The following is a 24,713-nucleotide window of genomic DNA, read 5'->3' as shown; positions in this document are numbered from 1 at the left end:
ATTCTACTCCTCATCATCCTAATGGAACCAGAGGAGGTGGGAGCTGAAACTTCATCACCAGGGTGACAGGCAGAGAACAAATCCTAGAGTAGCTGTTTGGATTATTTGAGCTTATTTCCACTATGTTACTAGCAAATGGTAGGCAGTGGTTCTGCTGGAGATTTATCCTTTACTCCTCATTCATGATGCACCACCAATATAATTATCTCAAGATTTATGTTAAGTTTGATTTTGAAGTTTCACAAAATAAACCAAGGAAACACAAAAAAATACTTCTTACTAGTGTGTAAAAAGCTAAGAGTATTCACAGATCTCTTAATATGACCAGTATATATAGGATAGTCACTACCAAACTTAGGAGGGCACTCAAAATTCCACCCCATTTTGTTTTTTACTTCTCATCAATTGGAAAAAGATCCATTAGTCGACATCATCCCTCTTTTGGGGCTTTAATCGTATCACTGCCTTACCTGAAATGTCTTTTTTTAAATTAAATTTATATCCCACCCATCCTCTTCCTCCAGTGTGAGTCAATAACTTCAACTAGGTGAATTATTCCCTTAAGTTCAAAGACTAACTATATGTTGACGTCTTCCAAATTCACATAGTTAGCCCACCAGAGTTATTATGGTTTTAAAACATGTATCTGATTATATTTCAGTCCCCTGTTTAAAATCTCCCTATGGCTTCCTACTGCAGTTAGGAGCAAGTCCAAAATTGTTAGGGAGGCTTTAAGGCCTTGAGCGGTCTGGCCCCAGGCCCCATCTCTGGCCTCCTCTTCTCTCTCTTCCTTGCTCACTTTGCTCCAGTCCAGCTACACAGGCTTTCCTTCCATTTCTCACCCCCCTCAGGGCCTTCTCTCATCCTATTCTCTTCTGCTCTCCACGCTTGTTGCCCAAATCCTTTGTCTGATTTATTCCTATGTCTCCTTGATAGCTCACCATAAATGTCACTTCCTGAAACAAGCCTTCCAAGACCTCCGCTATATGTGCTTATAGCGCCCTATGCAATGATCATAGATCTGTTTCTTTCACAATTTACCTAACTGCTTTGTATGAACATTTGTTTCAAATCTGTCTTCCCCTCAGATGGTAAGCACCCCAAGGGTAAGACTCATTGTCCTTCCAACTCTCTATTGTATCATCTTGGGCAAACACAGTGCCTGGAAAATAGTTGATACTTAACATGACTACTTTTGAAAACTGTAATGATCACTCATTTCAATAAGGAGTTTCAGTTCTAGCACTACCACTAACTAATTATAGGATTTGGGGGAAATAACTTCGAAGAGAATCAGTTTCTTGATCTCTTCAGTAAGTAGGTTGAACTGTACAAATCCTAAGCTGATATAAATTCTTATGGAACGAGGCAGAATAGAAACAAAAAGATGAGGTCTAGGTGCCCTTTCTCAAGGAACCTTCTCAGATCCTTGGATTATCTAGCACACCAGCCAAACCAAAGCAAAGGGGAGGAAAAACTAAATGTATAAAGTGACAAAGAGCTTGAAGAATGTATCTTTTTTTTTTTCCTGACATCATTATAGATGCCTTGAGCATGCACTATGTTAAGAGATGGCTATTGTTTCTTGAGGGAGTACAATCCATTCCTTAGCAGTTTGCTCATACAGAGAAGGAGTAGTCAGTTACTCTTGAGGAAGTAATAGCCTTTTCCCAGTGGTAATTCCCTTCCTGTGCAGTTTCCCCCATCGGAAAACACAATAGAGCTCAGCTCTGGTTTAGAGCTGAAAGCCAACACGACATATCAGTCTGCTCAAGGTTCAGAGCCCATGGGGCAGAGTGTATTTGGCAGTAATTAAGCAGATGGCTTCCCATATCTCTTTCAAAGGTTAGCAGCATTAAAAACATGGCTGCACATAAATTCTTATTGAGAATCATGATTAACTGGATTTAGCTAGCTCAAATCAGTCACGTTATCCCTTCATAATTTAAAGATTTCCCCCAAATGAGGATGACTTTAATGGCCTTCAAAATCCATATTAATTTTTTTAAACCTTACAGAATAGAAAACCTACAACTACTCTCAGTGAAGAGAAGAAAGCTGCTATAAGAAGTTACAGTTCATAATCCTTTACAATCTACTTATTAGTGAGTGTTCACGTACCTCCGCATCAAACAAGTGGAGACCTGACATGGCAGCAATTTTAAAAAGAAAGAAGTAGGAAGAGGGAGACCAAAGGAGAGAGGGAAGTTAGCCTGAATGACTGCTGGGGACCCTCTGACTCCTCATCTTCTATGATTCTCGTAAGGAATGAAATCTACTTTCTTTATAATTAACTTTTCCTTTTCAGTATAACTAACAAGTTTTTGAGGCCCCTGTGTCCCATACAGGACACAATCAGGAATTGTAATTGCTTGTTGGTGTTTTTATAATGATCTTGAACAGCTGTTGGGAGAGAGATAATGGAGTTCTACGATGGATAACAGTGAGAACAGTTTTTCAGATTAAGAAACCCTATAAGTATGTGTTCTTAATCACTGTACTTGCTGTGCTCTATTAAAATGATTTGTGCTGTTGTTTCTCCCTCTCTAAACCCAGGGATGGGGTTTTATTTCTTCGTGTCCCAGCTTGTAGCAGGGGACCTGACAGACACTAGGTGTGCTATAAATGTCTGTTGAATGAAAGTGATCCGAACAAGGAAGAGAAAAGATATGAAAGCAGAACGATCAAAACTATGCCCTGGGCCTTCCAAGCTGCTTGAACCAGTTAATGACAATGTGCTAACTGCAGTCACCCAGTTGTTAGTACTTACCACATTAATGGACCGTTCTTGGGGTATCTGCCCAGATGACAGTGATCCCCTGAATGGACTACGGTAGCAATGTCTACACTGTATGACACTAATAGCCTGACTCAACCTCAGTGGATGTAGGAGACAGACACCTGTCTCAGTTTGGGCCAATAGATTCTCTCTACCAGGGACTCTGAATGTAAAACAGACACACAGAGATGAGGAGTATCTAGATGAGTGGTATCTAGATAATACCAATGGAAATGTTCAGGGACAAACAGGGGCTCAGGACTCCCTTCTGCTGACATCTCTAGTCACCTTGGTTCCTTCTCTTCAGATTCTTAGTTGGATGGCTCCTTCTTAGGAGTCCGTGAGGCATCCCTGTTTCTTACAATACATTCTCCTTCTAATTTAAGCTGGCTAGAATTTACTTTAATTGGTTGAAACTTAACAATACAGCTCTTATTTTTATTCTGGATATATACATTTGTTTACATTTTTAACAAATATTTATAGTGTGGATACAAGATGACTAAAACATGATTCTTGTCCTTAATGACACTAGCAATTAGAGAGGAATATAGCTGAGTAAACAGACAATTACAACAGTGGAATTACTGTCCAGGGACTATCAGTTTAGTTTTTCTCCAAAAGGATGCTAGGAACACTCCCAATTCAGTTTCTTGTTCGTAGAATACATTTATATTCATGATAAACATACATTCTGGATTCTGATTTCAATTCTGTTTTGCTATAATAATACATTCATCTTTGTAAAAATCATGCAACTTGTGTTAGGCAGAATTCTAACAAGGTACCCAAGATTCCAGTCTCCCTGGTGTACAGATTGTAAACAGGATGAATGTCACTTCCATGATTAGGTTTTATTATACAGCACAGCTGACTAAGATAAAGGGAGATTAACAAGTTGGGTTTGACCAAATCACACGGGCCCTTTTAAATCTGGAGATTTCACTTCTCAGAGACACGGTGTCCTAATGTCTTAAATTAGTAGGCTGATGTACATGAATTCTAAGGAATGCCTGGAGGTCAGAGATAGGAAGTCATCTATTAGAAGCACCATTGCTGGCTTGAGGATGGGGAGGACCTTGTAGCAAATAATGTGAATGGTCTCCAGGAGCTGAGAGAAGTCCCCATCTAAGAACCAGCAAGGAAATAGAGACTTCAACAAGAATGAGCCTGGAAGTGGATCTTCCTCCAAGGATCCAGACAAGAACTCAGCCTGGCCAACCCCTCGATTTCTGCCGTGTGAGGCTGTGAGCAGAGAAGCCTTATGCCAACTCATAGAACTATGAGCTAATAAATCGGTGTTGTTTTAAACTATTAAATTTGTGGTAGTTTGTTATACAACAAGAGACAACTAATACACAAAACGTTTTGGTTTGGAAAACATGGTCACTAGAAACGTAATATTTGCATTCTTACCATGTGCCACTGTTCTAAATGTCTTTCACATATTAATTCATTTAACCTTCGTAACAACTCTGTCTGGTAAGTACAATTATTTTCTTCAACACAGAGATTAAGCAACCTGACTAAAGTCACAAGCTAATAAATAGCAGAGTTGATATGGAAATTCAGCAGTCTGGTTTCAAAACCTACTCTTTTAACTACTATACTACAGTGTTTCTCACTTTAATAGCTTGTCTCAGAGCCATAAACATCTTTATCTCTTATATATCCAAGGTAATGTTCCCAGACTCCCTTTGGGGAAAAGTTCTACTAGGTCACAATTTACTCTTAAAGCTATTTCTTAATTTTGCTTAAGATAAAGATGCATGCAAGGTTCTCATCCTGCTCACTCTAATCCGATCAACTCTTCCTACTTAAGTTCTGAGTGTCATATCTACATTACCCGTCCCTTATGATGATTATAAAAGACTTCAAAATATCCATTGAGTTCAGTAGCGCAGGTAGATTGGCAAATAACACAGTGAAAGGTAATTCCCTCAGTTCTCTTCCGTGATAGCTATTAGAGCGGTTCATAAACCCTCTGGAAACCCTTTTCCTCCCCTTTAACGTCGAGCCTGTACTTGACTGACATTTCCTTTGTCTGCCTTGGTGATCACTGAAACACATGATGAGTGGAACCTTCTCATGTAACATGAGAAGGAAAGAAATCTTCATTGTTTTAAGCCACTGAGATTTGGGGCTATTAGTAACAAAAGCTTAACTGAGTCTATCCTGACTCAAACATGCTCTAAATAAGTTTATTCTATAATAACTTTTTTAAAAAGTGATGCTTATACCTTATTCAGAATAGCTAAAAACCGGAAACAACCTAAATGTCCACCTACAGGAGAATGGATCAACAAATTGTGGTATAGTCATAGGCTGGGGGATGGGTGAGAAAGGTGAAGGGATTAGGTAGTTACAAACTGGTAGTTACAAAATAGTCACAGGGATGTGAAGTACAGTATGGGGAATATAGTCTCAATAAGACTTTAAAAACTACGTGTAGTGTCAGATGAGTTCTAAACTTATTGGGGGATCACTTAATAACATAAAAATGTGTAGATTGGAATATTACTTAATAATTAAGGAATAAAACTATTGGTACAGATAACAACATGGATAAATCTCAAAAAATTACGTACAATGAAAGAAATCACACAAAAGAATACATACTGTTTGATTCTACTTACATGAAGTTCCAGAATAGTGAAAACTAATCTATGGTGACAGAAATCAGGAAGTGTTTGCTCTGGAGGAAGGGACTGACTGGACAGGAGCATCAGCAATCTTTCTGAGGTGAATGAATGCTCCATATTTTTGTTTTAGGTGATGGTCACACAGGTGATGTTTTGTATTATCAAAACTCAACAAACTGAACACTTAAAATCTATTGCACTGAGTATAAATGATTAAAACTAAAATGAAAATTATTTAACTAAATTCATGATTATATATGGTGTAAGACAAATAGGTGCTTTTCTGGAAAGAAATTTGGTCAAAAAGCAGATCTAGGCAAAAATACAGTTCTATCTATAGTTCTATCAGCAAGATGTAAGCCAGATATTAAACTTTTTATAAACTTGGTTTCTTAATCTAAAAAAATTGGATAACACCTTCTAATATTATAGAATTGTTGCACGATAATATACATGTCAGAGCACTAAAGCACAATAACAATAGTTAACATTTAATTTTTTATGGTTTTATGATGTTCAGATGCTTAAATTTCCAGGTGCTAAGTCTTTGGTTACTGTTAATTCATTCAACCATGGATCCTTATATACAAAGCAATCATCAAGTCTAATGGTTTCATTCTAAAGACTTCATCCTTTCTTGTTTTTTTCTTCTAGTCCCATGGTCCCCATCCTAATCCATGTACTTTTCATGTTGCCTAGACTATGACAACAGTGTCCCTACTGGTTCCCTTGTTCTGCTTTCTCTGTGTCTCAATCCATTCAAATCATTCCCCTCTCAACTGTGAACCACTTGGCTGCACTCCTAGCAACCAAGGCTGAAAATGTAATCTCAATAATCCAACATCATAGAGTTCTTTCTATTGGTGCTTGTTTTGTCTGACGTATAGTTACTTATTTGCATGTTTTGGAGAACTTCTTAACTCTATGGTCTTCTATAGCATCTGACATACAGCAGATACTCAATAAATCCTTGATTTAAATTTGTTCATGCAGTTTGGACTAAATTTTTTTCCTATGTAAGTCTACCCAGGTAGACTTGCTGTACCCACTTCTCTAACAGTAATCTCTCTTTTCTCTGAAATTCTGAATTTATATGGCTTTTCTCAGTGACTTCATTTTATTCTTCTAAGAATATTTCCCTGCATTCTTAAAATCACATACATGTCACCTAAAGGGATTTGTTGATAACTCTGTATATTTATTCCTTACCCATCACAGTTGTAACCGTAATTCAAACTGTCATAAGAGATTTCCTTAACATGTTATTTGAAAGATCAGATCCAACAACAATTGACAAATTTCTTAGGATAAATATGGGATACTCTCTCCAATATAAACTCTGAAAGAACACTACAAATTGTAGTCAAAGGAAAGATTAATGGGCTACAAAGAGAACATACTTATCCTTCAGGAAAGCACAATGAGCCCATGACAACAATTTCTGAATGAGGAAGAACAAAGAAATCTGATATACTGGACGGTGTGTGTGTATGTATGTGTTTGTAGAATGCCATAACTTTTCATTTATAAGAGACTGAGTTATCTCCAAGGAGCATTTCTACTTCTTTGAAAAGTAAAAGTGTATTCCATCATAAAATCCATAAAGAATCTCAAGGGATCTCAAATAGGTAAAATAATCTTGAAAAAGAGGAAAAGTTGGAAGTCTCACTCTTCCTGGTTTCAAAATTCATTACAGAGCTATAGCAACCAAAACAATGTGGTACTGGCATAGGGACAGACTATAGACCAATGGAAGATAACAGAGAGCCCTGAAATAACCTTCACGTATGTGATCAAATGGTTTTCAACAAGAGTGCCAAGACCATTCAATGGGGGAAAGGATGATCTTTTCAACAAATGGTGCTGGGAAAACTGGATAATCCTATGCAAAAGAATGATGTTGGATCTTTCCCTTACACTATACACAAAAATTAACTAAAAATGGATCAAAGACCTAAATGTAAGAGCTAAAGCTATAAAACTCTTAGAAGAAAACATAAGGGAAGAGCTTCATTACATGGGATTTGGCAATGATTTCTTGGATATGACATCGAAAGCACAAGGAACAATAAAAAATAGATAAATTGGTCTACATCAAAATTAAAAACTTCCGTGCTCCAAAGGATAAAATCAATAGAGTAAAAAGGTAACCTATGGAATGGGAAAAAAAGTACTTACAAATCATATAAGTGATCGGAGGTTAACATGTAGAATATTAAAGAATTCCTACAATCCAACACCAAAACAAACAACCTGATTGAAAATTAGGCAAAGGACTTGAAAAGACATTTCTCCAAAGAAGACATACAAATGGCCAATAAGAACATGAAAAGATGCTCAACATTACTAATTCTCAGAGAAATGCAAATTAAAACCACAATGAGATACCACTTCACACCCATTAGGATGGCTACAATAAAAAAAAAACACAAAAAAAAAACCCCCAAAAAACCCAGAAAATAACAAGTGTTGGTGAGGTTGTGGAGAAACTGGAACCCTTGTCCACTGTTGGTAGTAATGTAATATTGGTGCAACTGCTATGGAAAACAGTGTGACGGTTTCTCAAAAAATAAAAAACAGAATTACCATATGATTCAGCAATTCCACTTCTGAGAATATATCCCAAAGAATTGAGAGTAGGCCCTCAAAGAGACATTTGTATACTCATAAGCGTTCATAAGCATTATTCACAATAGTCAAAAGACAGAGGGAACCCAAGTCTTCCATGACAGATGAATGGATAACCAAATGTGGTATACACATACAACAGACTACTTTTCAGCCTTATAAAGGAAGGAAATTCTGACACAACGCACAACATGAACCTTAAAAACATGGTAATGCAATAAGCCAGTAACAAAAGGTCAAATGCTGTATGATTCCACTCTTATGAGGTATATAGTATAGTTAAATTCAGAGACAGAAAGTAGAATGGTAGTTGCCAGGGATTGTCGGGAGGGGGAAATGGGGAGTTCTTTTTTAATGGGTAGTTTCAGTTTTTCAAAATGTAAAGAATTCTGTAGATGGATAGTGGTAATAGCTGCACAACAATGTGAATACACTTAATGCCACTGAACTGTACACTTAAAATGGTTAAGATGGTAGATTTTATGTTATGCATATTTCACCACAATTGAAAAAAATTAAGCAAGCAAGACAAAAAAAGTTCATATGTAATGAGAACATGTTTGAATTATTTAAAATATCACTTAAAAGTCTTCAGGACTGCTCTGACTTGCCACTTTGAAATTCACTTTCATGAAACCCATAGGATCTTATTTTAGGCCATCAGAATAGCAGTACATCAAAAACAAAAGTTTTGCGCCTGAATTCAGTCTAGATTGCTGAGTAGGGGGATTTAATTTCTTTGCAACCTGTTCTAAAGTGATTACAACTACAATCTAGTGCCAAGCACATAACTGAGGTGTCCACACACAAACATCGAATACATGAGGAACACATGAACACAACTAAATAGGCCTACATATTATTTTCTGATTATTTAAAATATAGTGACGTGAGATACGTGAGGACAGAAAAGAAAACCAACTCTACATTTGCTATATTAATTGAAACGTGACAATGAATTAACGTTCAGCCAGGAAATCTCCATGTAAATGAACCAAAAGTAACATATAAAACAAAGCAAATCATTATATCTCCGTGGGAGCAGCAAAACTTTTTCCTGAAAAGATTCCAGGAGATATTTCTCACTACATGAATAGACTGAATAGTTTCCAATTTCCAATTGGAAGAAACCACCGAAATAGGTGAATATGCTGAATCTGAAATAAATGTCCAGTGAGAGTGGAATTAGAACTCTATTTACACTTGACATTCCAAACAATGTCAATCACTAATGAGGACTGCTGGGAGTAACTCAGCATCCAGACCCACATTTAACAAATATGGCTCCAGGCAAGTTCTAAATAATTGCCAATTGTGCAGAGGAAAAGGTGGCTCATAAAATATTTGGCAGTGCAGATTGCTGACAGGGTTCATGTGGGGAGTTTAGGACTGAATGGGATGGATGACTAGACTAATAAGCTTCTCAAAGTGATTCTTTCTAAAAGGTAATGTAGTAGATATCCTATGCCATTGCTGGCTGGCAAGTCCAAATATTATTCAGATATCCAGCCCTCACCCGTAAGTCCATGTGCTGGGAAAGGGAAAGGTGACACCCCCACCCCCACCCCCAGGTATAAATCCCTGCCTGACTCCCCTGAGATAATCACAGTAATGTCACTTCAAGAGCCAGTGAATGGTTTGGCAAGGGAATCGGGTCACACTGGAGGTCCTTAGCAGAGACTTGTTTAGGGTCTTGGGCTCTGCTAAAGAAGTTTGAAGGATAAAAGTTCTCAGAATCAAGGCTAAAAGCCTACATGTGATAAGAAAATATACAGAGGTATCCAAATCTCTCACTCTGGTTACTCATGATTTGTTCAGATAGCACTACTTTTATCACTCTTCCCATTCATTAGGATTCTTTGGCAACAGAAATGAATTCAGGCCAACTTAAGCAAAAGGGAATGTATTAGGGGGACACTGGGGTCTCACAAAACACAGGCAGGCTATATGATCAGACTTGGAACAGACAGGAACTAAGAGACGTCCAGAGGATAAGGAAGTAGGAAGCAGAATGATATTATAGCAGCAACCTCTGATCAAGGTCCTGTGGCTCCAAGAATAAATGTCATTCATATAAAATCACTCACATTACTTGCTTTCTCTTGTAAACCTCAGATATCATTCCCATGCTTAGGCCACATGACCACCCAATGGCCACATCTCGGCAATGAGAGAATGAGCTGGCTTCTTCAGCTTCCAGAGGGAGACAGGCATCTAGATTTACTGTTCTTACTAGTCCACCATACTGCATACATTAGTTTGTGTCTGTGTGTTTGGGGGGGGGGGGGGTCTACTATAAGAAACAGGCATTCTACAGGGAAAGGAGTATAAATACTGACCAGCAAAAAAGAAAAGAAAAAAAAAATGCCCACATCATCCCTGTGGCCATCACAATTAGGTGTCTCTGAGTGCCACAAGAAGTGAAACAAATATAGTTATAATTCCTACAATTGGGTACTACGTTAAGGAATGGGAGTAGCAATGAAAAAAATTACCAGTTCTATCCTTGAAATAATAAAAGTGACTTTTAAAGATATTTTACACGTCATACAAAGAAGATGGGCTTGTTGTTTGGTAGCATCTCTTTTCTCTTTACCTACTTCACTGAATTCACCTAATTCATGAATGGCTCTGTAAAATTTTTGGTCATGTCAGACGACCTAACTATAACCACCCTCAAAAGAGGAAAATGTATGGCTGCTGTGGATATTCAAAAAAGAATATGCCATGGGCTTTCAAGTTGACTCCAGAAATGTATGACTCAGTGGAGTCAGAACTAGATTAAATGCAGAGCATCTCAAGGTTACCATAGTATGTCAAAAGGAACAATGATTCTGACTTGGATGTATAAATTCTCATGTCTTTGACAAAAGAGCAAAACATAAAATACTCCAACTCCACCTTGGTCTTTAACTAAAAGGCTTACAAATTCTACTTACGAATATAAAATAAATAATGGAAATTGTTATTTAAAATGGATAGTACAGGAAACAAGTACTGAAGAAATTAAGCAAGAGTCAGCATTTCACTTGAGAGACTTATATGGGTCTACCATATTGTACGTCTAAACAGAAGAGCCTTGAAATTGCAGGAGTGTGCCTCTACTTCCTTCCTCCCTGCAACACCTAATAATGTTCAGTGCTAATGACAGGTTTCTTCCTCAAAACTTCTTGTCATAAATCCCATGAGAGATATTTGACTGTGCACGTGAAAACGGTCATTGCATTCTTAAATGGTTCATGAGAGTGAGAAAGATGGTTCCTTACAGTATTCAAAACAAACGACGTACACAACTGTACTCACCCAATGGTACTTTGTAAAGAAGGATTGCTTTTCTCCTAGAAGTAAATGTTCAGGTATCCTGGCTATAATATCCTATTCTGAAAACCTATGGGTTTCTGTACATACTGTGACGTTGCTTACTTATCCTTCAGGTCTGAGCTTAAGCATCTTTCTCCGTGACACCTTCCTTTAGGCTCCAAAGACTAGTTTAGGTTTGTCTCCTATATGTCCCTATAGTATCATAGCACTTACAGCACTGAATGAGGTACCAGATTGTTTACTTTCTGCCTCTTTTTTTAATGGCAGAAATTGTGTCACTGACGCCATAGCACGAGCACAAGCAGGCACTCATCAAATGCTTGTTGAATAAATGCATGAATATTTCTTTATGAAAGTAAAACTCATGATTAGGCCCACCATCTTTTCCACTTGTATTTATCAAACCTAGGTATAAAGAATCAGGAACACAATAAGAACTTTTAAAACAAGGATTCAATTTGCTTTTTCAGATGGACTTCCCCTAGCGAGGACTCTGACATTCACATTAATTTCAAGTCAATATCACCTCTTCGGGATATGGCCAGAGGATAACAGGCCACACTATATTTTTAATTACAAAAACAAGACATATGTTCAATCGATACAGTAAGGTGGATCCCATGGTGAGTCCACTTTTACTCAGTAGGGCTTGACAGCAAGCACTAAATCTTTCCAAGGGTTTCAGTTTCATTTGGCCTTCTTTAGCCCCAGGAGTTTTTACACAGTACATATTTTCCACATGTAATTAAGTAATGGAGAGTGAGTTGTTACACATGACATTTAATTTTCGATAGTGGGGGAAGGTATGACAAGAGCTGCAGGCAAGATCATTAATCTCCTTGGATTCCTGCACTGCCAAATATAGCAATTCCGTCTTCATCGTATTAATATAGCTCTCCTTCTGTACTTAAATTGGAGTGATTGTGTAGAGGAATAACATTGTATAGGGAAACCCATAGAAATAAAAAACCCAGGTTGTAATATAGCTCTGGATGATCCAGAGTTGAATAACTTAGTATATCAAAGTCCACATGTGACTTAGGGCACAATTACATGATTACAGGATTGTCGAAAGTCTAATGATGTGAAAAAAAGGGAGGGAGTAGTTATGTAAGTCATGTATACATAGCAGCAACCTACTTATTTTCACTAATACTCACAGACCCTTTGTGAATTATATAGATCAATTAGTATATGAATAAATACAAGTGTTAAAAAGAATATGACAAGGACTTGATTACACAAATGTACACCACTATAGACTAAAGGCCCTAGTTAATTAAAATGTTGCTTGCAGTATATTTTAACAGCTTTCTCTAATTACTGCTGATCATACTTCCAAATCTGTGGCCAGTTCCCATTTTTATCTCAATTGCCAATAAATCCAAAAAGGAGTTGTTAAGGTATAAAAATCAAAAATTTCTATCTAATGGAAATGCACAGAGAATCAATAATTTCAACTAAGGAAGAAACTGTTGCCAAATACAAGCACGAACTGTAAAGAAATACAATTTGCAAAAATCAGTTTTTAAAGTAAAGTTATATAACACAATACAAGTTATACAACTTAAAAGAAAAGTATGTGTATAATTGTATCTGTTGTGCTGAGATAATTTAAGTGGTAACTTCCTGAAACTTGATAACAAATCAATATTTAACTGCTTCAGGATTTGCTTCCAAAAAGGCAAAATTAGGGTTCTTGTAACAATAGTCTGAAAAAGGTAATATATAGGCAGAGATTGAAAGATATACCTAAATGAGTAATGAACTAGACAATCAGCCTGAAGGAGACAGGATGGTATGTTGGATAGCACCTAAAAGGCACCTGTTACCACTCACCAATAGGACAACATTCTACCACTGTGCCTTTTGATGTACAGAGCTGATGAGCAATATTTTCTTTTTTGATTTCGTTAAGTGCTTTAAATTTTGACACTATTTGCTATTACTTACCTCAGTAAAATCTATTATAACATATTTAATTGGCTGGAGATTAATTTATGTTAACTAGATTTCTCTTTATACATTCCTCAATTAAACAGTGTTCTACTCTTTGTTAGAATACCGGGTCACCATTTAAAAAGAAGGAGGAGGAGGAGGAGGAGGAGGAGGAGGAGGAAGAGGAGGAAGAGGAAGAGGAGGAGGAGGAGAAGCTGACAGAAGACTAAAAGAGATGTATCAGGCACGTTGTACCCATGTTTTATTCTAACATTTACCAGAAATGGTTTTATATAATGCCTGTAGCTATCTCTTCCAGTGCTTAATCATTATGATGTTAATTAAAACATTCTTAAACTGTGAATCTGTGTCACTTTAAAAAATATTCAAGATTCTGGAATTAGACAAAGCATATATGAAGGAGTACCATGTTTCCCTGAAAATAAGACCTAGCTGGACCATCAACTCTAATGCGTCTTTTGGAGCTAAAATTAATATAAGACCCGGTCTTATTTTAATATAAGACCAGGTGTGATATAATATACCATACTATTCTATAATATAAGACTGGTTCTTCTGTAAGACTGGGTCTTAATTTTTGCTCCAAAAGACGCATTAGAGTTGATGGTCTGGCTAGGTCTTATTTTCGGGGAAACACGGTAAATCTTTTTCCTCCTTTCCTTTTCCAAGACATTTTTTTTCTTTTACCTCCTTACGCTCCCTTCACCCCCCTTTTTCTGCCATCATTGTCATCATTGTCGTCATCATCTCTACAGCAATGAACATTGTTGAGTCCATATTGTCAGGCAATATATACGTATTAATACATTAGACAATTAAGAGATAGCTAGAGCATCCTCATTTTATAGATCAGGAAACTGACTGGGCTCACATAGCCAAATATTAAACCCAGTTTCAAACCTATCAAGGTGAATTCAGGATTTTTTCTTTTAACCACTTAAAAGCCGTATAGTTCAGTCTTGCTTTTGAAAAGAATTCGGGCCAGCCTGGTGGCTCAGGTGGTCGGAGCGCCAAGCTCCTAATGCTGCCAAGGTCGCTGGTTCGATTCCCACATGGGCCACGGAGCTGCCCTCTACAGCTAAGACTGTGAGCAACAACTCTCCCTGGAGCTGGGCTGCCAGGTACAAGGCTCATAATATCAGCATGGGCTAGGAAGCTGTGTCCTACACAACTAGACTGAGAAACAACAGCTTGAACTGGAGTGGAGTGGGGTGGGGGTGGGGGTGGGTGGGGGTGGGGGTGGGGATGCGAGGGAGGCAGAAGAAGGGGAAGAAAAAAAAAGAATTCATCACTTTAGGTAATAAGAGTTCTCAGTATGATGAATAGTTCCTTCCCTTATGGAAACTGAAGCATTAATTAATAAAAGATTGGCACACAGATTATCAGATCTATCTACTAAATCAAACAAAAGGTTATCAACAATGCATACTTATTTCTTGATTAAATTTAAGCTCATTTTTCTTTATACAGTCTAAAAGTGGATATGACAACAGATTGTTTAGAATTATGACTACATCTGTTTTCTCCCTATATAACAAGATATAGAAAATCTTAGATTATTTGAGAAAGTAGTGGGGAAAGGGACTTATGAGTAATTTTGTAAAATAATGAGTTATATATCAACAAGTACTTTCAAATCCACAAAATAAGTCAAACTAACTTACTATGATTGTTACATTTGGAGAATAAGCAATCTAGAATTGTTTATTAAGGGCTGAAAAAATTTTATTCAGTAAAGCTTTCCGAATGCCTACTGTGTGCCAGGTATTATAATTTAATGACCATGCAAGAAATGCCAATAATTAGAGAACATATTTGTTTGTACATTGATACTTCTAAATTGCTTAAAATCACTTCCAGCAAAGAAGTATTCAGCAGCATCCTCAATTATGATTACACCATTAATTTACTGAACAAATTCTTTCCTTGATTCTGATCCCTTCTGAACAATCAAAATTAAAATCATCAGACACTAAATTAATGGGGCTTTATTACAATTATTAAAATTCTACTCAGCTTTCTCTTTTGTATTCTAAGTAAATTCCAGTCATTTAACCTTTCCTTCTCAAAGGAAGAGGGTTCTATTTCCCAACTACTTAATTGGATTAAATGATTTCCTTTGGATCCTATTCAATTTTCTTTTTCCTTTCCTTAAAATGGAATGACTGAGGATGGGTAACAAAGGCTCACAAATGCTAAACAGGTAACAGTAACCCTAATAGCAGCACTTGAAGCATTCGCCACAAACGCGCTGGGCACGTACGTATGTGCAGACACCATTGAGTGCTATACAAGTCTTCCCATGGAATCTTCACACAACTTTACACAAAGTTTTCACACCTAAATGGCTTGAACTGTTTGCTTGTATGGACTTCCCTTGATGGATATTTACACTTGTGAGTGGCTGACCTTTCCTCAAGTCTCTTTATTTTTTCATCATCTAAGTCTAATTTTGTAAGTTCTGGTAACAGGAAGGGCAAAGAAACCCAAAAAAGATATTGGTGCCTAACAGAGGACTTCAAGTTGAGTAAGCCAGAGGAGGTTGTCTTAACACACAAAGACATACAAGAAGGAGGAAGGTTTCTACCTCTGGAAACAAGAGTAAAAAACTGGAAGGCCAGGGAATGCTACTGAGTAGAGAAAAGGTCACCAGCGGAGGATTTCTTTAGGAGCAAAGCAGCAATATCCCGAGGCTGAAGTGCTGGCATGGGAAGGAATGCTTCGATCATGTACATTAGTGCCCATACCTGGGAACAAAACTACCCATCAATCTCAGGGGTACCCTGAGAATCCGTAAGTCTTACTGATATGAAGCTAAATGAGAAGGGGAATAGCAACAATAATCACTGTTATAAAATACCAGCTAACACTCTTTCAGCCTTTACCCTATGCTAGACACTGTATTGAACACTTCAAATTTTTGAAATATCACAGTGAGGTAGGTGCTTTATTATCCCCATTTTACAAATGATAACTGAGTCACAGGAGGAAAAGAAACAGAGCAACAGCTAACAAACAAGTTTAGTAACATCACCCAAAAACAATTCAGATTTACCTGTCGTTTCAGTCCAATAACAGGAAATCAAACCTCATTCCACTGCTGATGAGGCAATGATGGCTACCACCAGTGAGGACCCCCAGTTCTGATTCACTTATGCCAAAAGAGCTCAGTCAGCCAGGAGTGAGGCACCGGTCAATGTGAAAGCCTACAGACACCGCATGACTCTAGGCAGCAGAGTTCCTATCTCCTTCCCTCTGGATTTCTCACCAGCACTCTTCACATGAAGCTCCTAAAATTTTCCTGCGTTCTGTTTTCCTGCCTATTCTTTGGTGAAGACATTAATGAATCAACAAATATACTAAATGTTGGTGACAGAAAAAGGAGACGCTAGAAGGCTCTATTATATTTATAGGAGGATAATCAGATCCAGAAAGGGAGGAATTTTTAAAAATTGAAAAATGAGTACAAGCCTCAACTACCAATGCTATCATGTGAAACATAAATAACAAGAAAGCCTCAAAATCAAAACAATCTATACTTAAAGTGACAGTTACAAAAGGAAAACGCATGTGTAGAATACAGTGATTTTGTTAGACAAACCGAAGATAAAATAGTTTTACATAAATAATAACATCTTCAGAAGAGACCTTAGATTTTAGAAAACCATGTGCATCTATCTTACCTGATGAAAACCAGCTTGACCTTTGATGGTGCCGTCTTAATAATGGCAGATGCATTTTGGTGACTTCTTCCATACAAGATCTGATTGTTTATCTGTTTGAGAAAAAAATAAAATGCACTTGTAAAAATGCAATATGTATATTTTGTATAAATATACATGTTTCTATTTATATATGTGCACAAGTATATATGTATATACTTGGAGTTAAACAATGAAGTCCATTTTTAAGTGGCTACATGTGGGACTCTTTAAGGCTAAAAATCTTAATATTCTCTGTAGTATGGATTCAAACACTAATTCTAAACAGCTATTAAAATCTCTTAAGTTCAGTTTTGAATGCAGTTAATAAAAAACACACAGTCCTTGACCCTTTTGCAAACCTTGAAGAGAGCAGTAGTTGAACAAAAAGTAGATGAAAAAAGTTTATGATATATATTTCATTCCCTACAGCTTTTCCAGATTCTTAAAAAAATGTAGAAAACAGACCAAACTGTGGTATTTACCAGGACTCTGGAGGGCCCATTAAACATGATTCTGTAAACATGTCAAAGTTATTAGATAGCATAAAATTTGTTATTCCAGAGGAGATAAAACTTATATCCCTGTTTTAAGTCAAATTTTAGATCAACTGCACAGAAACATTTTATTGTACATAATCAATAAGCCATCTGCTCTTATCCAAGATGGGGTGGGATTTTTAACTTGATTGAATTCACCTAAATATGATCTAAAAACATTTATATTCTCAATATTTTCACTCCATATTTTCCCATTGGTAAACTAGGATGATAGTTATAATCAATCTTTTATTTTATTTCATCAATTAATAATAGCTCCCACAGTTTTGGCTTTTGTCCTCTTCTCTATTTAATAAGTAGTTAATGATCTATACCATACTGTCCCTATTTAACTGAGACCTTGATAATTTCTACTATTTAAGGAATGTGTAGCACATTATATACGGGATAGTAAAAAGGAATTTATGCTTCTTGTAATTAGCATCTAATTTGTCTGTCCTTGATATCTCTGAAATTTGTCATTTGAAGACACTCCTGGAAAAGACATCATTTTGTCACAACAGTTACAGTGAGAAAGTGTATGGAAATGAACACTTCAAAGTATGATATTCAAATATAATATTTTTAACTGTCAAAAATGAAGCTCATCCATTACCTCGAAGTGGTAGAGCTGGGATTCACATCAAAGCCTGATGCAAAGACTAAACTCCAACTACCTCCTCACTATGCCTCTCATTCTACCAGCTTTTGTTCTTCACCAAGATAATCAATCTCCCAGAAATCTGTTGATCTCCACAACGTCATTTCTCTGGGCCTCAGTTTCCTCTTCTTTAAAAGGAACCTAAGGACCTATTTCACAAAACTATTGTGAGAATTAAATGAGATAATGCCTTTAAATAGTATTTATAGTAATCTTGATACTCAAACGATTTTAAAATTTTTATGTATTCAAAGCTACTATGTTTTCTGTTAAGGTGGCTGCCTTTTTAACATAATGTATTTAAAAATGTGCCCACATTCTGCATGATACTACACTGATGGATATGTGCCATTCTACATTTGTACAAACCTACAGAAAGAACAAGAGCAAGAATGAACCCTAATGTAAACTATAAACTTTGGGTGATTATATGTGTCAAAATGCAGGTTCATCAGTTGCAACAAACGCACCACTCTGGGGGGATAGTGATAATGGGGGAGGCTATGCATGTGTGGGGATGGAGGTATATGGGAAATCTCTGTACCTTCCTGTCAATTTTGCTGTTCTAAAAAAAAAAAAAATCTTTTTTTTAAAGTGTTATTTCCTCCTAATACTTTCATGGTTTTATTTATTTCCTTAAAAATTTCTTTTCTTATATTTATATCTTCTTACCTAACTTAATTATAAGGAATATGGTCAAATAAGTCATGTAATCATTAAGAAAGTGAAAAAACATACTTAGTGATATAGGAAATGTCCAAAATATATTAAGTGTCAAAACCTAGTTACACAATAGTATGCTTAGTATAATCGTTTTGCTTGCTGACCAAATTTTTCAATCTCTTTAATTTATAATGACCCACAAATAAGGATCTTTAAATCACAAATTTAAAATGAGACACTGTGTGGAATATGCTTGATTCAATGCCTGGCATTCAGGTAATTATTTGCGAATGTCTTCCCCACTGTGCCTAGCCTCTGCTTTCAGAGTCTTTCTAAACCTCCGCCTAGCTAACCTTCCAGTCTTTGAATTTTATGGCAGTAGGTTTAAAAAACATTTGTCTTATTGCACTTACACCCCACCTGATGTGGTAAAGTCGATTCTGGTTAGGTGGTGAGCATCAGGTAGGCACACGACATTTATTGAACTGAGTTACGTTCCCTGAGGGCAGGAACCAGTGCCCCCCTCTTGGTGTTCCCCAGCTTGTCATGCATAGCTTGCAGACAGTGGTGCTCAATGAAGACGTACTGAACGACTCACAGAGCCCAGAACGGAACAGCACTCCCATTAATCAACTGCTAGTACACCTTCTCTGAGGTGGGCTCCAGCTTTCAGCATAATTGAGGTTAAAAAAAAAAAGTTTTTTTGACTAGCAAAGGCTGGAGCACATAAAAAACTTGAGCTGTTTCATGTGTATGGATATGCCTGCTCTTTAGCTGTGATCCTCTATTTTGATCAAATAGAATACATGGTACTATTATTTTAAGAGGGAAAAATATAACAACCCAAAGGAAGAAAGCAGGTCGTTAATTTTAATTTACTAAGAGTAAATCTAAAGTTATGTCTTTCCTGGTGCGGTTTCTGAATATTCAGAGGCTCTGGCAGTTGAAGGGCAAAGCATCTTGCTTGCTGCTGATGTTTCTATCAGTGCCAACAACTGTGGCGTTTACTGCTGAGGCAGCTGTTCCCTGCCGATGCTCAGAGGCCCCTGGAGAACACTCTGCTATTCGGTGGAAAACTGGGCACAGAACAAGAACCTCAAGATAGAGTGAAGCCTGATTTAACTGGATTAAATCTAAAAGGAAAATGCAGCAGAATCTCTAGATCAAAAAATCTAAGACAAAGCCTCTTTTCTGGCCCCAGAAAGGACACATTAGCAGCCTCTGAGTTTCAGGAGAGGAAGATTTCTTCTGTATTTTCTCAGATCTTATTTAATATAAGACAATTTCGCTATTTAAGGAAAAGGTATATAGCTTCCAACTAGAAAAGCAGTGTTTATATTTATCACTAAAGGAATCACACTCCAGAGGAAATTCAGTAAGGAGGTAGAAAGAATATCATGCATTTTATGCATAAATTATAGACTGTCACTATTCCTTAAACAGATGTAGACCATCTTCTAAGTATAGCATAGGCCGAAAAGAAAGCGTTCCACACCTTCTGGAAGTCTTTCAGGTTAATTCTAATCAGTCATAGCTACCTACCATTAATGAGTGCTCCCTCTGTGCCAAACACTATGCTAAACTCTTCATGCACAGTATCTCATTTAAATCTCAGAACAACTGGGATATTATGTCCTTTGACCAGATGATGAAAGTGGAACTCCAAGAGCTTGAGTAATTTGCCCAAGGTGACTTAGCTATTAGTTTAAAAGCTTACAGATCTAAGGCACACTTAGAGGTAACATCCTTTACAGAATATACATAAAAATCAGATGATTTCTAAAGGTCATCTTCAGAAAGATATCTATTAAATATTCTCTGAGCAAGAACACAAGAATGCTAGCTAGTCACAACCTTAGTACTTGGAGTGTTGAGAGACAGAGGTAGAAGTCAAGCATTTCACCACCACACACAGAGGAATTGCCTGATTACTGACTGTTAGGCTTTTGAAGTCCCAAATGCAATATGGAGCCCCGTATGACTATACCTTTCAAAAAAAAAGAAAACAAGAGGAAAACAGAAAACAAAATAAAGCAAGAAAAAAAGAAACAAAATAAGACTGCACCTTTCTCTTTCTGCAAACAAACCACACCCTGAACAATAATATACACTTATTACAATTTTTTCCCATTGTACAAATACATAGATTGAAAAACATTTAATTTTTTTTTGACCCAAGTCAAAGGAAAACAAATCTATTTATTATCTTAAAATGTGAGACCTACACCACTTCCATTCAAGGGTAACCATATATCCTAATTAGCCTGAAGTAATCCCGTTTATACATGTTGCTCCAATTATTAATAGTGCTCCCTCTCAAAAGTAACCCAGTGTGGATGATAAATTATATCTTTATCCCACTTTCATCAAGCCATGACTATGGAAAGTGTATTTTATGCCATTCCGCCTCGATTTCCATATCACTAAATGAGAAAACCAGGCCAGACGGTGAGGGGGGGGGGGGTTCGTGTTGGGGGGGTAAGTAAAGACTTTAGGGATCTTCGCCAGCACACAACCACTTCTCTTTGCAAGGGATGGTCCTTCGGACCTTCCCATCACAAATACCATCCATAATAGTGGGCCTTCACATTTGTATTGCTTGTCATGGCACCTAAGGCAGTAGATGGTGGGCATATGACACAAGCTGGGACAATTAAGACTCTCTCTTTTGGGGGGATGTTTAATTGGGGCTGAGACTCAGGTAACGATTCCCTACATCTTCTCCAACTTCTGTGCCATGGCGACATTCTGCCACATGGATGAGGGGCAGGAAAAGCCATCACTTCCTGAGTCCCCATGTATCCTGACCTTCAGGTTCTGGGAGGGTCATCCATACTATTACAATCAATTCTCCTTTTTGGTTCAATTGCATTGAAGTAATTTCTGTTGTCTGCCACTGAAAAGTCTCCATGAACACAGTATCTGAGGAACCCTCTAATTCTAAATATTAATTTATACATCCAAGTGACATACCTCTCTCTATCTCGTCTCATGCTCTCTCAGGCATGCAGTAAGTTACCTTAGCATTTAAAAGGGAAGAAAAAGACAAAGAAGCACAGGAGCTCTCTATGTGCTTGATCCCCAATTCTGGTTTTATTATCTGCGTTTGGCTTCCTCTTCCGATTACTGACAAAAAGGGCCTTTTGAGATCCTCTACATAGACAGTAACTTCTATTTCAGCTCCACAATCCCTGGTACCCAAAAGACACGAATATTTACCACGGGTAAGTTAGCTCATCTTTTTGAAGTTCTGAATTTCCAGTTCAATGAAATGTTATTCAGGAGCAAATTATAGCAGCTCTAGATACTGAAGACAATAGCCCCAAATGAGAAACATTTGTGTTTGTAAATTCTAAGTCATACTATAATGGGTTTTCATTGTGATTCATTTTCTCCTCATGGGTTGGTTTCGGCTATTGTAATCAAACACACACACACACACACACCCGATTTGAGGTAAACTGTCTATATTCAGGTACCAGAGATGGGATACTTAATAGCAATATTTTACAGTTTGTAGAAGAAGTAGAATCAAGGTTAATCAGCAAAGATTCGCCAAAAGTAAATGGATGGAAATCCTTTCGTTATACTACATAAACTTTCACTTTAGAGGTCTTTAATGAGATTGGTTTTAATGAAATTAATTATTCAAATATATCATCAAGAGATAGGTACTCAACTGTTCTTAATTTTCCGTAGTTCAACTGAATAAATTTATGCTGGAGAGCAACTCAATTAAATCTATTCAAAAATCTACCAAATTAAAAGTAAAAGTTAATTAACTTAAGCTCATATTACAAATATTAATTATACAAAAATTAAACATTATTTCAAGCAACAGATTTGCCTGAGGTTTGAATATCAAGTAATAATATATTATATTCAACAATACCCCCTCTTCCCATGCTTTTATTAAAGTAGAAGGATTTATTATGAACAGTAATAATTATTAATAAAGAACTGAGTTGGAATTCAGGTAACTGGAATTGCTGACAATGAAATCTGAGAGCTCTTCTCCCTACTTCACTTTCAAATATGTTTTAAAATTTACATTTCAAGATATCAGTTAGAATCTATAGGTTAACTTTTTTCTATGATAAACTTTTATTGAGTATAAACACAGGCAGAAAAAAATGAACAAATCATAAGTGTTTACAACTTGATGAATCCTCTTATAGGTTAAGCTTTAATCTAACAATTTCATTTCTAAGAATTTATCCTAAAATGATTAAAAACCTCGGAGTCAACCCTTTTGTTCACTGAAGCACTATTTACAATAGTCAAGATACGGAAGCAACCCAAATGTCCATCAACAGAAGACTGGATAAAGAAGAGGTGGTACATATATAAAATGGAATATTACTCAGCCATAAAAAGAAAAAAATCTTACCATTTGCAACATGGATGGACCTAGAGGGTATTATGCTAAGTGAAATAAGTCAGACAGAGAAAGACAAATACCATATGCTTTCACTTATTTGTGGAATCTAAAGAACAAAATAAATGAACAACAACAGAAAACCTGGGTGTCAAAATGTCTATTGCAGCTATACATATAACAGAAAAAAATGGAAATACTATACATTCGTCAACAAAAGATTTATTGTATTTGCCATCATACATCAATAAATGGAAAACTGTGCCATTAAAAGGAGGTGAATGAATGAGGATGATGTAGCTCTAGATTCACTGCCATAAAAATGCAACAGTATTGAGTGAAAAAAGTGGCAAAATATAAAGTAGTCTACTCATCACATTATTTTCATTTATGTAAAAATTTCTGCCTGAGTCTAAAGAAAGCTCTGTGAGTATCTCTACTAAGTGCCAAAAATGATGGTAGCTCTGGTGGGATTTAAGGTAATTTCCAGTTTGTTTTTCTATATCAATATTATAACTACTTAGTAATAATACCATTTAATGAATGCTAATGACATACAAGGCTCACATATCACACATGCACATACACACACAAATACATCATTTCACTTAAGTCTCACACAAATTAGTAGAGGAATGCATTATTACCTCATTAGACAGATGGAGAAATTGAGGCTTTGAAAGTTTAGGGAATTTGACCAATATAACATATTTAGAGCCAGTATTTATAGCCAAATCTGTTTGAGTCCAAAAGCATTTCCAGTTAATAATTAGAAAACATTCCTAAGGGTATTTATCTGGAGTGGGAATAAAAAGCCATAGGATAAGTAACGTGTTTTTAATCCAATGGAATTTTAAATCCAATCAACAGGCCCTCACAAAATAGAAACCAGACCAAGAAGTATTCCAATAAAAGTATAACAGATATGTGTTATATCCATCCATTTATTCTCTTATTCAACAGCCATTGTACAAGTGATAGGGATATAGGCACCTTCATCACCATAGCTACCATGTATGTTTTAGATACCAGATTCTCTAAAAATCATTTTGCAGGAATTACTTCATTCAGTCAGATCTAGTCCCTGCCCTCAAGCATCTGATACTCTAATAAGTGACACAGTCTTGGGAACAAATCATTGCATTGCCATATGGTGGATGCAGGCATAAAGCAAGAGGTGATTGTCTCTTCTTGGAGATGAAAGGGTTGGTCTTCAGGAATTCACAGAAGCGTAGCGGGCACAGGGGGAAGTGAGTAGCAGGAAGGGCACCAGGACTAGGAAAAAGCATATCAAAAGAGATGCAGGTATTATACAGGTCTCTTTCCAGGAACTACAAGTTTTTCAGTATAGCTTTCAGGGGATGGTGGTGGTTGGGAGGTCAGGGAAGCAGACTAACAGAGAATACAAGTAACAGGTCCTCTTCAAAGAAGACCTCGTATAC

General features: G+C 36.7%; 1 protein-coding gene across 8 annotated transcripts in view; it reads right to left on the bottom strand.

Annotated features, from left to right (window-relative positions):
* The window catches only part of PATJ (PATJ crumbs cell polarity complex component), a 301,329-nt gene that overhangs the window by 94,167 nt on the left and 182,449 nt on the right, over window positions 1-24,713 (bottom strand). For all 8 annotated transcript variants that reach the window (XM_019731220.3, XM_074334813.2, XM_074334815.2 and 5 more), the window contains one exon: window positions 17,013-17,104. In XM_019731220.3, the coding sequence (XP_019586779.3) occupies window positions 17,013-17,104 (92 nt within the window). The remainder of the gene's footprint in view (window positions 1-17,012; window positions 17,105-24,713) is intronic.

Source organism: Rhinolophus sinicus, chromosome 14 (genome assembly GCF_057876585.1).
Source record: "Rhinolophus sinicus isolate RSI-liver-muscle chromosome 14, RSI-T2T, whole genome shotgun sequence".
Classification (NCBI taxonomy): Eukaryota; Metazoa; Chordata; class Mammalia; order Chiroptera; family Rhinolophidae; genus Rhinolophus; species Rhinolophus sinicus.
Note: the sequence above shows the minus strand (reverse complement) of the source record. Positions and strands in the feature narration are given on the sequence as shown.